At 46.8% G+C, this 15269-nt stretch overlaps 1 protein-coding gene and 1 pseudogene across 11 annotated transcripts in view; one reads left to right on the forward strand and one right to left on the reverse strand.

The window, feature by feature from the left end:
- The first annotated feature begins 760 nt into the window (after positions 1-760).
- Positions 761-15269, forward strand: part of POU6F1 (POU class 6 homeobox 1) — a 29160-nt gene continuing 14651 nt past the window's right edge. For 5 of the 11 annotated variants that reach the window (XM_069584369.1, XM_069584364.1, XM_069584368.1 and 2 more), the window contains exons 1-3: positions 761-1138; positions 10758-10851; positions 12420-12615. In XM_069584369.1, the coding sequence (XP_069440470.1) occupies positions 12439-12615 (177 nt within the window). In that variant the 5' untranslated portion in view covers positions 761-1138; positions 10758-10851; positions 12420-12438. Of the gene's footprint in view, positions 1139-2883; positions 2949-3125; positions 3185-7509; positions 7636-10757; positions 10852-12419; positions 12616-12947; positions 13014-15269 lie in introns of those variants that run through there. The other 6 variants (XM_069584371.1, XM_069584366.1, XM_069584370.1 and 3 more) reach the window with 5 other exon arrangements.
- Positions 8244-9148, reverse strand: LOC138436316 (swi5-dependent recombination DNA repair protein 1 homolog pseudogene; annotated as a pseudogene).

The following is a 15269-nucleotide window of genomic DNA, read 5'->3' on the forward strand; positions in this document are numbered from 1 at the left end:
GTTGGGTTTTTTGTGGGTTTTTTTTTTTTTTTTTGCTCTATGCCACAGAACTTTGTCTATTTTTCACATTTCCTCATCTACTTGGTCAAGAAAGCAGGCAAGCTAGTCTCTAGACAGCTGCTATATGGGGGCTTTCGGGTCCAGGCCCCCGACGCCTCCCACCTCCCCACCCCGCTCCCCCCGGGTGAGATGGAGCTCGGCCGCAGTTGCTTCGGAGGTTGGTTGGGCGGTGGTTTTGGTCTGGCTGAGTTCCCTCCCTTTTCTCACAGTGGGGGCCAGGCCTGGGACTTGGGAATGGACACGAACTTGACTTTCAGTGTTGAGCAGGGCAACTGACCAAGCTAGAGAGGACAGGGCGGCCGCTGGGAGTTACCGCCCCCACCCTAGGCTGACGGGAATGTGGCATAGGGTCCCCAGTGTGGACTTCTGTGCTCCCCACTCTCGCACCTTCCAAAATGAAACGACCTCAGGATGCTCCTCGGAGCGGGGCTGCGTGACCCGCCACATCGACTTTCCACTCCAGTCCGGGGAGCTAGCCTGTGGGGCCTCTGGGAGCGGGGATGGCAAGGGGCTGGGATGCCCCCACCATCGCTCGTTCTGGGTTCCCCAGATCCCCTCCCTTCCCTGCCGGCCCGCCCAGCCCGCCGCCCCCGGCGGCTGGCGCGCGCGGTGCAGCATGCGGCAAAGCTCTTTGCATAAATTATGCTCGTGACGCAGCAGCTAAAAAAATCCAAGTAGCAGAAGGAGGGAAAAAAAACGAGGGGGGGGGGAGGGAAAAGGGGGGGCCGTGGAAGGGGGGGAAGGAAGAAAAATATATATATATATACCTGACCGCCCCCCCACCCACCCTGCTTCCCCTTCTCGCTTGCCAGCCTTCCCCCCTCCGCCCAGCGCAGCCCGCCGAGTCCCTTTCGGCTCTGGCCAGCCCGGGCTGGGGGCCCGGGGGCGGCGGCGGGTCCCGACCGGCTCCCGGGCCGAGCCGAGCCCAGCCAAGCCGCACTGGCTTCTTTGTCTGCGGGTGGCGGCTGCCCCGGCCCCCGGGCCCCAGCCCCCGGCCCCCTGGCCCGAGCTGTGAGATGAATCTCTAATCGGTGGCCGCCGGGCACCCGGGGCGAAGGCAGCTCGGGCTCGGGCTCCGGTAAGTAGCGGGGTCCGGGGCGGGGAGGGGTTTGCACAGAGGGGGAGGGGGCCGGGCAGGGGAGGTTTCGGGTTTGGTTAATATGCAATGCCCGTAATTAGCATAATTTATATATTTATGATAAAGAGAAAAAAAATGCCGCGGGGCCGGGGCGCCGGGATGTTGGGCCGGGGCGGCGAGGAGCTCCGGGAGCTGAATGGCGTGTGGCCGCTCGCCGGAGGCCGGAGACCCCGGGGGCCGCGCCCTAGCCTTCCTGCCGGCCCACGGGGACCGAGGGGAGGAGGGGGCGGCCGCCAGGTGGACCCCGAGGGGAGCTTGGACCTGGCCCCTCCCCATTTCTGCTCCGGGAGCCCAGGTTGGGCACGGACCACGGGGACGTTCTTTACCCAGCCCCCGTGGCGACCGCGAAAGGATTGTCGCCCCACTGGAGAACCCGGACGCCTGGGTTCCCAGCAGTCAAGGTCAAATGAGGCGGCCAGAGGCACCTGTCACAATTCTCTCCAACCACCATACACCCGGAGGACTGGTGGGACTCGGGGTTAGGGGCCTGGTGCTGCTGGAAGGGTGGGAGAGTGGTGGGAGGGTCACCGTCTAGCCGAGCACAAGCACTTCATAAATATTTAATAACGATATTATTATTAATAAACAATCATAATGGACCCGCTGTGTGCTCCCTGGGCATCCTCACCTGGCAAGGCCAAGGAGCCGCAGGGCGCCTTGCAACCTCCACTTTCCCGCGTTGCGGTCCCCTACTCATTTGTCATTGGAAGCCCCAAATCTTCGAAAGCCTCCGCAGCCGGCTGTGGGGGAAAATAAAACGCGGTTGTGAAGCCTACCTGGGCTAGTGGAAAGAAGCTCTTTGCGGAGATCTGTGATCTGCTCTTTGAAATTCCTTGATCCCAAAGTAAAAGGCTGGTCTTCAGTTGTTATTTCCCACCTCCCTTTTCTTGATAATCCAAGGCAGCCAAGTTGACCAGCAGGGCCTTCTGAGGAATAATTCCATGTATTTTGTTTTGATTGAAGTCTAGTTTCTCAGGGTGTTATTTCTGTGATCTGGTATTTCTTTGCATATCTGCTGTAGACCTTCATTTATTTGTTCATTAGGGTGACAAAAATATCCACTCTGTGCCAACTCTGAACAATACAGACAGAATTTGCCCTGTCTTGGAGTTTTAATTTCAGTTTGATGGGTGGGATGGGGATGGGGACAGGCAGATCATAAACATGAAAAAAACAAGATCATAGAGTGATTGTGTGTGTGTGTGTGTGAGAGAGAGAGAGAGAAGGAGATGGGTTATTCTCTTCTTGGAAGTACTACCTAGCAATTAAGAGATGACTCAGAAGAAATTTGCTTTTCTAAGGAGTCTTTGCATTATGAAGGAACATGGGACAAGATCATATCCCCTCTCCCCAAGATTTGCTCACTGTAAAGTCATAGTAGTAATCTTACACATTTTTTATAACACTTTACAATTAAGAACAGTGCTTTACTTCAACTCAAAGCAATTACATAGCGTTTGCTGTGTGCCAGGCCCTGTTCCAAAAGCTTTACATAAATGTTAATGATTTAACAATAGCCCATGAGGTGGGCACTGGAATTTAGCCCCATTTCACAGATAAGGAAACAGGCTGGGAGGTGTTACCTTAAACAGAAGTGATACTCAATCTGAGTCTTCTGCCTTTAAACCCCAAGCTCTTTCTGTGTCAAAATGAGGGTCAGTGAGGCCACAGAGAGAATGAGACTCGGGAGAAACTGGCCAAATGAAGGAAGACTTGGGAATGAGGAGCTGAACTGGCACATTAGGAAGGGGTGAGTGTGACTGGGTTTCTTAAGAACCTAATACTGCTTCTTTGAAATCATTTTTAAGTAGCTCTAATATTGAAAATGAGGGCATGAAATTTGAAATAGGCTGTGTATTTTGAGGAAAAGGTAGGAAATATGAGCAGACTAAAGAGTATGATCTGATATCATAATTTATGTTTTCAGCTCGTATTCATTAACCTCTGTTGTGTACCAGGAATTTTATGAGGCTCTGGGATATGATGGTAAGTGGATATGCTTTCTTGGTCCTTAAAGTCTAGTAGGGGAACATACTTCTTGTTATTTTTCACATTTATCCCCTCTATTCACCCTGCCTGGGATAAATCAAGTTTGAGCACAAGGGGATGGGGGGTTGGTGCAGGAGGAGAAACCAACTCTAAATGTGTCTTTATAAAACAAGTCTTTACTGTTTGACTATGTTTGTCTAAAATTTACAAATGGTTGGTTGGAAAGAAATAAGTTTGTTCACTACTATCCTGTCTTTTGCCCTTCTCCTTCTGGCCCATGTGTGTGTCTAGCTAGTCTACCAATAGCTTGGCAAATCATTTATCTCTGTCCATGAATTGGGGTTGGAGGAAGTAAATTGATTAATGTTAGTCGCTCAGTCATGTCCAACTCTTTGTGACCCCCATGCACTGTAGCCCACGAGGCTCCTCTGTCCATAGGAGTTGGCAAGCAAGAATAATGGAGTGGGTTGCCATTCCCTTCTCCAGGGGATCTTCCCAACCCAGGAATCAAATCTGGGTCTCCTACATTGCAGGCAGATTCTTTACCATCTGAGCCACCAGGGAAGCCCCAAAGTGAAAGTGTTAGTTGCTCAGTCATGTCTGACTCTTTGTAACCCCGTGGACTGCAGCCCTCCAGGCTTCTCTGTCCATGGAGTTCTGCAGGCAAGAATACTGGAGTGGGTAGCCATTCCCTTCTCCAGGGGACCTTCCTGACCCAGGAATCAAATCCTGCATTGCAATCAGATTCTTTACCATCTAAGCCACCAGGGAAGCCTGTTTTTATTTCTTGGCCACACCACCAGGCATGTGGGATCTTAGTTCCCTGAACAGGGATTGAACCCACACTCCCTGTGTTGGAAGCTCAGAGTCTTAACCACTGAAACAACCTGGAGCAGAATTGAGAGCTTCCGCTTTCCAGTGTGTCCTGATCCTTGGGGGCCAGAGCAGCCCCCACCAGCCTTCCTGCCATTTCCTGAATGAAGGCTTAGTGTGGTGTCAGAAAAGAAATCTGGGGCAGGTGATGTGACCTTGAAGTTTGAAGGTCAGGGACTGTGCCCTTGGGCAAATCACCTGACCTCTCTCCACCTCCATTTCCCTATAGATAAAGATGGGGATCGTTGTAAGAATACAATGTTAAGCATTTTACTTGCATGATCTCATGAAAAAGTGAAAGTGTTAGTCTCTGAATCGTGTCCTACTCTTTGCTAACCCATGGACTGCAGTCCACCAGGCTCCTCTGTCCAAAGAATTCTCCAGGCAAGAATACTGGAGTGGGTTGCCATGCCCTTCTCTAGGGGATCTTCCTGATCCAGGGATTGAACCTGGGTCTCCCACATTGCTGGCTGACTCTTCACTGTCTGAGCCACCAGGGAAGCCCTAATCTCCTATCACCATTATAACAACCCCATGAAGCTTGCCCATGTAATCAGCATTTTAAAGATAAGGAACTTAAACTTCAAAGAGATTCAGTCATTTGCCCAAGATGGCACAGCTATTTCATGACCTAGGGTTTTCTCCTAAGCCTATTCCATTATCTCTCTTTGATCATCAACTTACTCTTCAATAAAAATGGGGATTGTAATAGCTAATTGTTATTTGTGCTTTATACAGTAATTCTAAGATAAGCTCTCTTATTATTTATCCCTGAAAAAAACGGAAGTAATCTGCCCACTTGTCACACAGGTGGTCAAGCTTTACTATGTGTTTACTCTGTAGCCTGATGGGGCTGGTGTCAAAATTGAATAATAGTTAACAGTTCATATTTATTGAACCCTTACACAATTTGCTACAATGCCTAGTTATTCCCTTTTCAAATATGGTAACTGAGGCATAAAGACCTCAGTTACCAAACCTAGGCTCCTAACTGCTGTACTAAATTTAAATGAGATAGTATTTGTAAGGGCTTCCTTGGTGGCTGAGATGGTAAAGAATCTGCCTGCAGTGTAGTAGACCCAGATTCAATTTCCATATCAGGAAGATCCCCTGGAGAAGGGAATGGCCACCCATTCCAGTGTTCTTGCCTGGAGAATATGTAAATTTTTATAACAGCTACCATCTTCTGAGCACTTACTCTGTGCCAGTCGTTGGTCTAAACTTTTTATGGGCATCAATTTATTCAGTCTTCATAATAAGCCCTATGAAGTAGGTGGTATTACTCTCATTTTTACAGATGAGGAAACTGAGGCAGAGAGGTTAAATAATTTGCCCGAAGTCCCACAGCTAGGGAATGTCAAAGCTGACATTGTGAACCCTAAAGTCTGTCTCCAAAGAGTGCTCAGTGTAGTACTATGCATAAAGGGGCTGGGTCCCAATAAACTATTTTTTAAATTTATTTTTAAATTGAAGTATAGTTTATTGATAATGTTGTATTAATTTCTGCTATACAGCAAAGTGACTCAGTTATATACACACATACTTTTTTTTTAATCTTCTGTTCCGTTATCATTTATCCCAGGACCAACAAACTATTAATAATGATTAACAGTTTTTATTAATCATTAATAATGATTACTTTTCAGCAGATGGGAAGGGAAATCTATGTCCTGGGGCCAGAAATGGAGAAGGGTGGGAGAACATACAGAAAATCCATCAAGCAAATGAAAACTTGAAAGCTGTAGCAACCCACCTGAAGACTGATGGTTTAAGAACAGAGCAGATGATGCTTGCATGCAAGAGGGGATGTTATCTTGTGTTCCTTTACATCAGGTACAACTACATGGACCATGATGGAAGTCATAAGAAGTGGAGGGATTCTGGGTGCACTAGAAGGGAGAGCCAACAGGATTTGAAGAAATCAATATAGATAGAAATATAAGAGCAAAGGCAAGGTTTTCAATCTGAGCATCTGTGGAAGGATGAAGCTGCCGTTTGCTGAGATGGGGAAGGCTGCAGGCAGGTGGAGCTGGTTTGGGGTGCAAATCAGGAGTTTGATTTCGAATATGTTAAGTATAAGATTTTGTAAGCAATCAGTAGGTAGTTGGATTATATGAGTCTGAAGTTGCCAGGTGAGGTCTCAACTGGTGGCTGACAGGCTGGGTGAGACCACCTCAGGAAACCATTCTTGTCTGGACGATCTGGCTCAACTCCAACTTTCTGTCTGTACTAATCTTCTGCTTCCTGCTTCCTGTCCTTGTGACCTTTTTAGATGGCAGCCCTGCAGGAGGTAAGTTGGTGCACAATTTAAATATAGAAGTGATGTAGAGTTGGAGATGCTGATGTCAACAAACAATCTCGTGAGAGGATTATGTCAAAAATTTGAAAGGTAATTTCCCATAACAAATGTGACTTTCAATTAAATACCAGTTAAACTCATTCCATTCACTCCTTTAATCCATGCAGAATACTCTCCACCCCTCAAAATGACTATAGTGAGAGGTACTTTACCTCTTGGAAACCTCAACCACATTAAGTATATATAAAGTGATTAAAATCACAGAGATGAGTCTGCATTAAAAGTCTGAATCTCATACAACAAATCCCATTTTCCTCTACATGTCACAAGATGCTTCATGTACTATCAAATTTTATGTCTGAAACACTTGCCACCCTGGAACAAGGGGCAAAGGATCATATTTAAAAGTGCATTAGGTATACCTTCGGTGTATCTTCTGCCACCCTCTATTCATCCACGATGACACTTAAACATACTATATTGTTGTTATCTTTTTATTTCCTCAATGCCCATATTAGACTGTTGACTCCTTAACAAAGCTGGGGAACATGCTTTTTCCCCACTGTATCCCAATGCCCAGCACATAGTGGCCACTGAAGTATTTGTTGAATAAACAAAGGACAAAGCATTTCAGGATTCTTCTTACAGGATCTCAGGCTATTCTAGGGGGTTCTGATTTGTTTTATACTTCATTGCTCCCCCTGGGTGTCTTGGAAGATTACCTTAAGCCCAAACCAGTTCCCAAAAGAGAATAATAATAGAACCAGGTCCTCCAACTCAGTTTTTCTGCCACTGAGAGTCCTGGATGGTCCTGGACCTCTGGATTTTGGGGTTGGAGACAAATGCCTCAGGACCTGCTGTTTATCTTCCCTCCGAGGCTGCCTGTGTTTTTAGATGCTAGCACAGGAAAGCCAGGGACAAGTGAGCCATCTGTTAGCCTTGCCAGGTTTGATTCAGGTATTTTTCAAACTCAACTCACTGAAGAAAGAAGGCAAAGGGGCATGCTGTGGCTGGGCACTGGCTCCTGTCCCAGCTTTAACCAAAGCAGCTCTGCTCTGATCTATGATTGCACCGGGGTTCTACTTCTGGGGTAGTCACAGGAGCCCCTTCTCTCAAAACTGACAGGTGATCGTCTCTTCATTGCTTTCAGGCTGTGGACACTGCATGATGATATCATGGGCTCAAAGGAGGCAGGCCATCCAGATGTGCTATTTACTAGAGTCACTGGAGTGAAACCCCTAAAACCCCTGGGGTCAGCCAGCAGTTGCACTCCTAGGTATATACCCCCAAATTGAAAACAGGTGTTCCAACAAAAACTCGTATACAAAGATTCATAGATGCACCATTCGCAGTAGCAGAAAGGTAGAAACAACCAAAATATCCATCATCGGATGACTGAATAAACAAAATATGGCATATCCATACCATGGGATTTTTTTTTTGACATATGAGTTTAATTATGTGCTAGACTATCCAGATGGAAATATGTGATAAGTGGATGGAAACAAGAGTCATAAAATAAGAGAGGCCAGCATTTTTAGACCCATTTAAGTTTAGACATTTATAAGGTTGGACTGTTTTTTAACATTGACAGTACAACTTTTTTTTTTTTTACCACAATAAACAGAACACTGTATTAAAACTGACTTCCAAAATTGTCCAAATTATTTTTTAATCGCTATTTAAAATTTTCACATATTTATTTAAATGTTTTCTTTGGCAGATTTCTCCAAAATACTGAAACCTTATTTTAGAACTTGGTTTATATTTGGATAATAACAAGCTTCATAAATTGGTGTTCATCAGGATACCTTTCTCTAAGCTCTAGTGGCTTATACCTTCTCTTTAAAATGTGCAAGTATCTTTTTTATTATGTTGGCATTCTCAGAGATTCTCTGGAGAAAGAATTATGAATGAAACTCTTATGAATTCATCTTCATTTCTGTTACACTGGAGCAATTTATCATCTTACCCACAGTGATCTATCAACTGGGTGAGGTTCAGTTTCTTGTCCTTTGGGGACTTAGTTGATTGCCCCTCACAGAGCGACATCTAGCTACAGTGTCTTTGCTTCCTTATTAACAGTTGTAACTGGGACAGGTCGTTCTTTGAGTGATACATTTTGACTAGTTTTACCCTCTGAAGTTCTCTGGAATCTCCTTCACCCATTTGGCGGATTTGGCTTTTTCTTCATTTAATCCTTGTTTGGAAATGTTCTCATTCACAAAATCGTTTTGGAGGACCATGCATAACCCAGTATCCAGTGATTTAGATTCATATGCAACACTTTTGTTTGTGTTTGGTCGCGCCATGTGGCATGTGGGATCTTAGTTCCTTGACCAGGGATCCAACCTGCACCTGTCTCCCCCTGCCACCCCAGACTGGAAGTGCAGAGTCTTAATCACTGGATCACCAGGGAAGTCCTGCATCAATATTCGTTAAAGTATTTTTCAAATATAAACTTTCTTCTAACTCACTGTGTGTTTAAATTTTTCTTGAAATTCCAAACAGTTTTTCTTTTGCTAAGGATCCGGTCTTCTCTGAAAAGATCTGCTAGTTTTTTTCATTCTCGACTTTGAGATGCTTCACCACTCCATTTATTTATGAGAATTAAATGAAGATCTTGTTTTCCTTAATTGCCCTTTAAGTGTTGGGCTAATAGGTTGTGTTCTTGAACTGTTCGTATGGGGAGGTGGTGGATTGGCATAGACCTGCAGAGTGCTCGGTGAAGTCACAGCTGAGTCTGATGGACTTTCCATCTTGGAAACAAAGTCTTGGTTTACCTGCGCCTCTGCTTTCCCTGGAGAGTGAAAGAGTCTATATGATGAAATTTTATCCAGCTGTGTAAAAAAATGAAGCGCCAATACATGCTACAGATAAACCTTGAAAATAGTCTGCAAAGTAAAGGAAGCCAGACACAAGAAGACCCCATATCAAATGATTCCATTTATTAATATATGAAATATTAGTGTTAGCCTCTCAGATGTGTCCAAGTCATTATGACTATGGACTGTAGCCCACTAGGCTCCTCTGTCCATAGAATTCTCCAGGGAAGAATGCTGGAGTGGGCAGCCATTCCCTTCTCCAGGGAACCTTCCCAACCCAGGAATTGAACCCAGGTCTCTGCATTGTAGGCAGATTCTTTACCATCTGAATCATCAGGAAAGCCTGTATGAAATATTCAGAACAGGCAAATCCAAAGAGAGAAAGCAGATTCATGGTTGCCAAGGGCAAGAAAAGGGAGTAACCGCTAATGGGCATGGAATTTCCTTTTGGAGGATGAAAATGCTCTGGAGCTAAACAGTGTTGATGGTTGCACAGCACTGTAAATGTACTCTAAGTGTACTGAATTCCATCGAGTTGTACATTTAATCTGATGTCATGTGACTTGTACCTCAATTACTCAAATGACAACAACAAAAGGAAGCCCCATGAAACAAACCCAGAGGTAGAAAAGGAGGAAGAAGAGAAAGGTGAGGCGTCTAGAACCCTTCTCTGAGCTGAGTGTCCTCACCTATGACACGGTGATGCTGATATTCCCATACCCCAGCTGGCCTGAGTAGTACGTGAATTAGTGTTCCATAGAATGCTTAGCACAGTGGGCACTCAGAATAAAAGTGTTGGTTGCTTCTTCTCTATTTCCGTGTCTAAAACTCGTTGTCCTAGCTATTTCCTTTATTTCTTGTGACTGTGGTTAGTGGCTCCAGCCAGACCGTCTGTTCTCGTAAGGTCTTCTCAGTCCTCACTGCCTGTGGCAGCCGCTCCACCATCTGGTATGTTGTCCTGCCTCCCATGCTAAAGGCCAGCGTGGTTCTTGGGCCACTGCCACAGAAACCCCTGAGGGACCCACCTACTGAATCAGACTCCCTGGAGATGCTTGGTCTGGGAAAATCGGGGTAGGGGGGCAGTCTGCAGTTTTAATGTGTTCCAGGCGCATTAAAGTCTGAGACAACTGTTTCCACTTATTCCTATCTTTGCCATCTCTTCTGGGGGAAGTCTGCTCAGACCCCTCCCCTGAGAATTGTTCTGATACCCAGAGGGCTCCTTACTTGTGTCTGGTTCTGAGTGTCTGGGTCAAAGTCACTTTGGGTTCTGCTGGGTCTGCTCTTTCCCATTGGACTGGGGAACTCCCAGGGACAGACATCTGCCCCCCCCACCCCCATTCCTCCTGTTACCCTGGCTCCGCCTGAGTGTAGGTGGTCCTAGGGTGCTGCAGGAAGTCAGACATTTTAATTGTAAAATCCTTAGAATCCTGTTTCCTTCACTTCTACACATGCCTGAGAGCCCTTAGCTTCTCTCTCTTCCTACCATTCTACTTCTGACTTTCTGAGATGATATGGAAATTGTCTTACATTGTCACATCAGCCTTTGCTTTTCCCATCTCATCTCACCCTGCAGAATGTGTAGGTGTGGGCCAGCCCCCACCCCATCCTGACAAGTCACCATGGATCCTGGAGCCAGGCCAGACTCATCTCTGACTGTCAATGAGCAGGTATCTTTTGGAGCAGGAAGAGGTGGGGGTGGGGAGGGGGAGGGGGATGGACTGAGGGGTGTGGGCAAGGAGGAAAACTCCATAAAGCCCCTTGTTGTCTGTTTCTTACCAACGTTCATGGTCACTTGACCCATCCAGATGTGGTTGCCAGCTAGGATTTTTCAGGGGCTGGGTTTGGGGACTTTAGTTGTGACTTTAAAAAGTGGAAATATGTATAAGTTAATATGGGGAAAGATTTGGATATCCGGGAACTTATTTCTTTTTCTTGGTTATATATCATTTTCTAATTTTTACTTCAATGATCTTTATAACTTATATAAATTTTTTTTTTAAATTGGCCATGCCTGTAGCTTGCAGGATCTTAATCTCCCAACCAGGAATCGAACCCAGGTCCCTGGCAGTGAGAGTACCAAGTCCTAACAACTGGACCACCAGGGAATTCCCTTATGTATTTTTAATGTATTTTTAAAAGGAGAAAAAAAGATGAACATCTCTTAAAATGTAATTGGAGTAAAGCTTCTCATAGTCAGGTTTGAGTCAGAAAGGAAACTGCTTGGGAAGGTTATTTCACTCATACTCCCCTGATGGGTCACATAGTTGCTTTTGTCCAGCAGAGTCTCTGGCTGGATCCAGTTTTTAGTCCCAAGGAGCGTGTTGTGGGAGTGGCTTTGGCCCTGGGACAATCGCAGGGAAGGCCTGATACAGAGCTTTTTCATGCATAGGGTGTCCCTGATTCTTGAAAGACCCAAGTGGAAGCATGTCGGTGCTGGAGGTTAAGCACTAAGTGCTGGCTGTCTGAGCAGGAAGGAAGACCCAGTGTTCCAAGGAGGCCCAGGGGCCACCCGCATCGCTGGGCATGGGGGCTCCCCTCGAGCAGGTGCAAGGTTAGAGCATGCACACACCAGATGGCACGCTGGAGCTGCAGGTCGACAGGGTACAAAGCTCCAGTTCAGGAGGGCCAGCGAGAGGCCGTGCCTTCAGAATTCCTGACCCTCACTTCAAGAAGTTAGCTTGCAAGGAAATCATGGCCTCTAACCTCAGGGTTTTGGACATTAAGGAACCATGAACTTCAAAAGTTCCTCAGCATCCTGGAGCATTCATTTTCCACTCCTGTAATGTTTAGAGGGACATGTAGAGGGCTTCCTGTCTTGTCCCAGCTGAAGCTGTGGGTCCTGTGTTTGGGGTCATCGTAACCACACTCCAGTATCCTAGCAGCCAAGAAGACATCCTGGCAAGGCTGTGGGTGAGGCCATTTACCAGTCCCTGAACTGAGAGCAAGAGAGGGAGCAGATAGAAATGTCTTCAAGTGGTTTCACTCAGTGGGACTTTTTCTAGCTTGTGTTAGACCCTTCCCCCTGTCACCAGGGCCTGCTCTCTCCTAGCACTTCCTCCCCTGGAATCAGAGAGCTCCAGGCTCCGGGAATTCTCACGAGCACACAGTCCTCGGGACAGGAAGTCTGCAATCTGAGATACTCTCTCCTCTCTGCCTCAGTCACACCTAGAGCTTTAGCTCCCCGGAGGCTGTATCAGCCTCTTCCCCTAGCAGTGTCCCTCTCATCTGTTCACAGGTCATCGTGATGTCAGGCCATGAGACCATCCGAGTTCTGGAGGTTGGAGTGGATGCTCAGATCCCTGCTGAGGAGGAGGGCAAAGCACTGGAGGCTGTGGCCACCGAGGGCTCCCAGAGTGGAGGCCCTGCTGAAGCTGGTGAAGCTGCTGGTGAAGCTGGCCCAGACAACCCAGACTCCTCCGTGGAGGCAACTGGTACGAGGCCACTGCTCCCACCTGAGTCCCTTCCTGTGTTCCCCCTGGGGAGCCAGCATGAATCCCAGGGGGCTAGGTGGCTTTAGGGGTGTGTTGTCTTCCTGTCCACTGGGCAGGCCTCTGGTCACAGCCTGTGCTGCTGTTCAGCTCCTAGACCAGTCCTCAATCCCTGGAATGAAGGACCATTTTCAGTTATTTACAGACCTAAACTGGGACGTGTCAGGGTGAGGTGGGAGGAGAGTGGTGGGACTCGGCTGAGGGGATTGCATTTTCTTTATTTTCAGACAAGGCTTTCCTGGGGCCCCTGCTGCAGCAGAGGGAAGCGAGAACAAGCAACAGGTTCCCTTGCTTGCTCGCTCCCTGAGGGAGGACCAGCTTATTCCTTACATGGGGTGAAGGTAGGGATGTGTCCAGGGGTCAGGCTGAAGGGGTGGCCTAGGTATTTTGCCCATCCCTTAGGTGGCGTGTGCAGGGGGCATGCACAGTCCTCTGCTTTTGCTCTCGGCTCTTCAAAAGTGGCGGGTGGGTTTTTTGATCTCTTTGTATCTTTTGTTCAGAATTTGCCTTTTAACTGTACATGCACATCAAGGGGATTGAATTAACCTCCGAGAGGGCTCCCAGGTCTAAACCAGACCCTCAGGCTCAAGGCAGAGAGGACTTAACCTTTAGGGTACTACCAGCCCTTGCAAATCAGTACCTTTTATGGTAGAGCTGGGAGGTGCCAGGAGCTGGAGATGGAACGGCATCTTACCCACACTGGGCTAAGAATGTGTGTTAGGGAGGGCCTTGTAGAATCACAGCTTCTCACTCCTGACTACACTGACACGCATCTAGCCTGGTGGGCTTATCTGGGCTGTTTATCTCCAAAGGTGACTTTAGGGCATGAGTTTGATTCTCCTGCATGGGGAATGGATGTGGCTGATTGACTCACAGTGTCTCACCCAATGACTCTACAGTACAGCTGTGAGATAGCCAGGCTGTTCTAAAAGCTGGCACTGGTTGTAGGCACTGCTTTCTGGGCACAGGGTACCCTTTCATTGACTTTCCTCATTAACACCTTGCAGAATAGACATCTCTTTTTGCAGAAAGCCTGGGGCCTCCTTTGCCAGTTCCCCCAGAAAGCCATGGTTCATCTCGCCTTGCCTTCTGCTGAACTTCACCGCTTCCCTAGATTGGTGATCTGGTTGGGGGAGGTCGGGGGCGGGGGGGCCAAGAGGAAGAGACATGAAGAGAGCAAAGAGAATAGAAAACAGGTGAGAACACTTCGGGATCTCACCTCCCTTGCTGTACTTGCAAATCAGTATATAGATCCATTTGGGAGCCTGGTATTTTATTTTTTCTCCTTTTGAGTAAAGGAATGACAAGACACGTGCCCATTTTCCCTAGCCTGGCAGTGTTCTGCTTCCTTGTTGAGGAAGTGTCCTGGGCCAGTGTCCTGGTGAGCAGGCAGGAAAAACAAGGATTCTCCATCTCGGCCAGCCTTTCCATTCCTTTCCATTGTGGGGATGGAGCCCCTTTTCAGGAAATCTGGGAGATTTTCCAGCTTTGTCCACAGTTCGTGTGTGTGTGTGTGTGTGTGTGTGAAGTTGCTTTAGTCATGTCCAACTCTTTGTGACCCCATGGACTGTAGCCCACCAGGCTCCTCTGTCCATGGGATTCTCCAGGCAAGCATACTGGAGTGGGTTGCCATGCCCTCCTCCAGGGGATCTTCCTGACCCATGGATTGAACATGGGGTCTCCTGTGGCTCCTGCACTACAGGTAGATTCTTTGCCACTGAACCACCAGGGAAGCCCCCCCACCACAGTGCTTCCCTTTCTTTTTTACCCTTTTATCCATCTTCCGTATCTCATTTCCTCTAGCGCCTTAATTCTATTCCTTACCCAAAACTTACTCTCAGAAATGGATCTAAAACCAGTAATTTACATCTTAGCATGAGTGTTCATGGTAGTGTGCATCTTCTTCCAGAAGTTTATCTAATTAAGCCTTTCATTAAAGTCTTCTTTGTAAAGGAATTTTAGTCATGGTCAAGCAGGTAGGGGAGGTATGTTGGTAGTAATTCCTAAGAAGTTGCCAGCTTAAAATGTAGCTTTAACAGAACGTTTCTGCATATGAACTATTGAGAAGGGTTTCCTCTTAAAACTAAGTAATAGGAAACTTTTTCCAGATGAAAAAAGAATCTAGTGATTTGTGCTACTCTATTACCCAGACTTGGCCACACATACGTATTTTTATAGATGTGGCCCCTGAGGGCAGGCTAAGTAGTATGACACCTACCACCATATTATTTCATATTCTGTAGCCTTTACTAACAGGTTCACTCACTGATTTTGGCTCTGGCTATTATCAAACTCCCTGGTTTTTTCATTGTCATAAACAGCTGCTTTAACCCTATTTTTCTTTGAGGTGTAGTCCACTAAAATTCCTTTTGAAGAGAAATGAATTGTTTACACAATAGGAAATCATTACATGGAAAAACACACAAAACCTTGCTATCAATGAGAGGAAAAGTAGTCAGCCAAGAGGTACCATCTATATCTCTGAAGCCAGAAAAAGAAATTGTGATAAAATCTAAACTGGGTGGTGCTGTGGAGAAACAGGCACATTGTTGATGGTTCCGCAAATGGGTTCAGTCTTCCTGAAAAGCAGTCTGCTG

Source organism: Ovis canadensis, chromosome 3 (genome assembly GCF_042477335.2).
Source record: "Ovis canadensis isolate MfBH-ARS-UI-01 breed Bighorn chromosome 3, ARS-UI_OviCan_v2, whole genome shotgun sequence".
NCBI classification, from domain to species: Eukaryota; Metazoa; Chordata; class Mammalia; order Artiodactyla; family Bovidae; genus Ovis; species Ovis canadensis.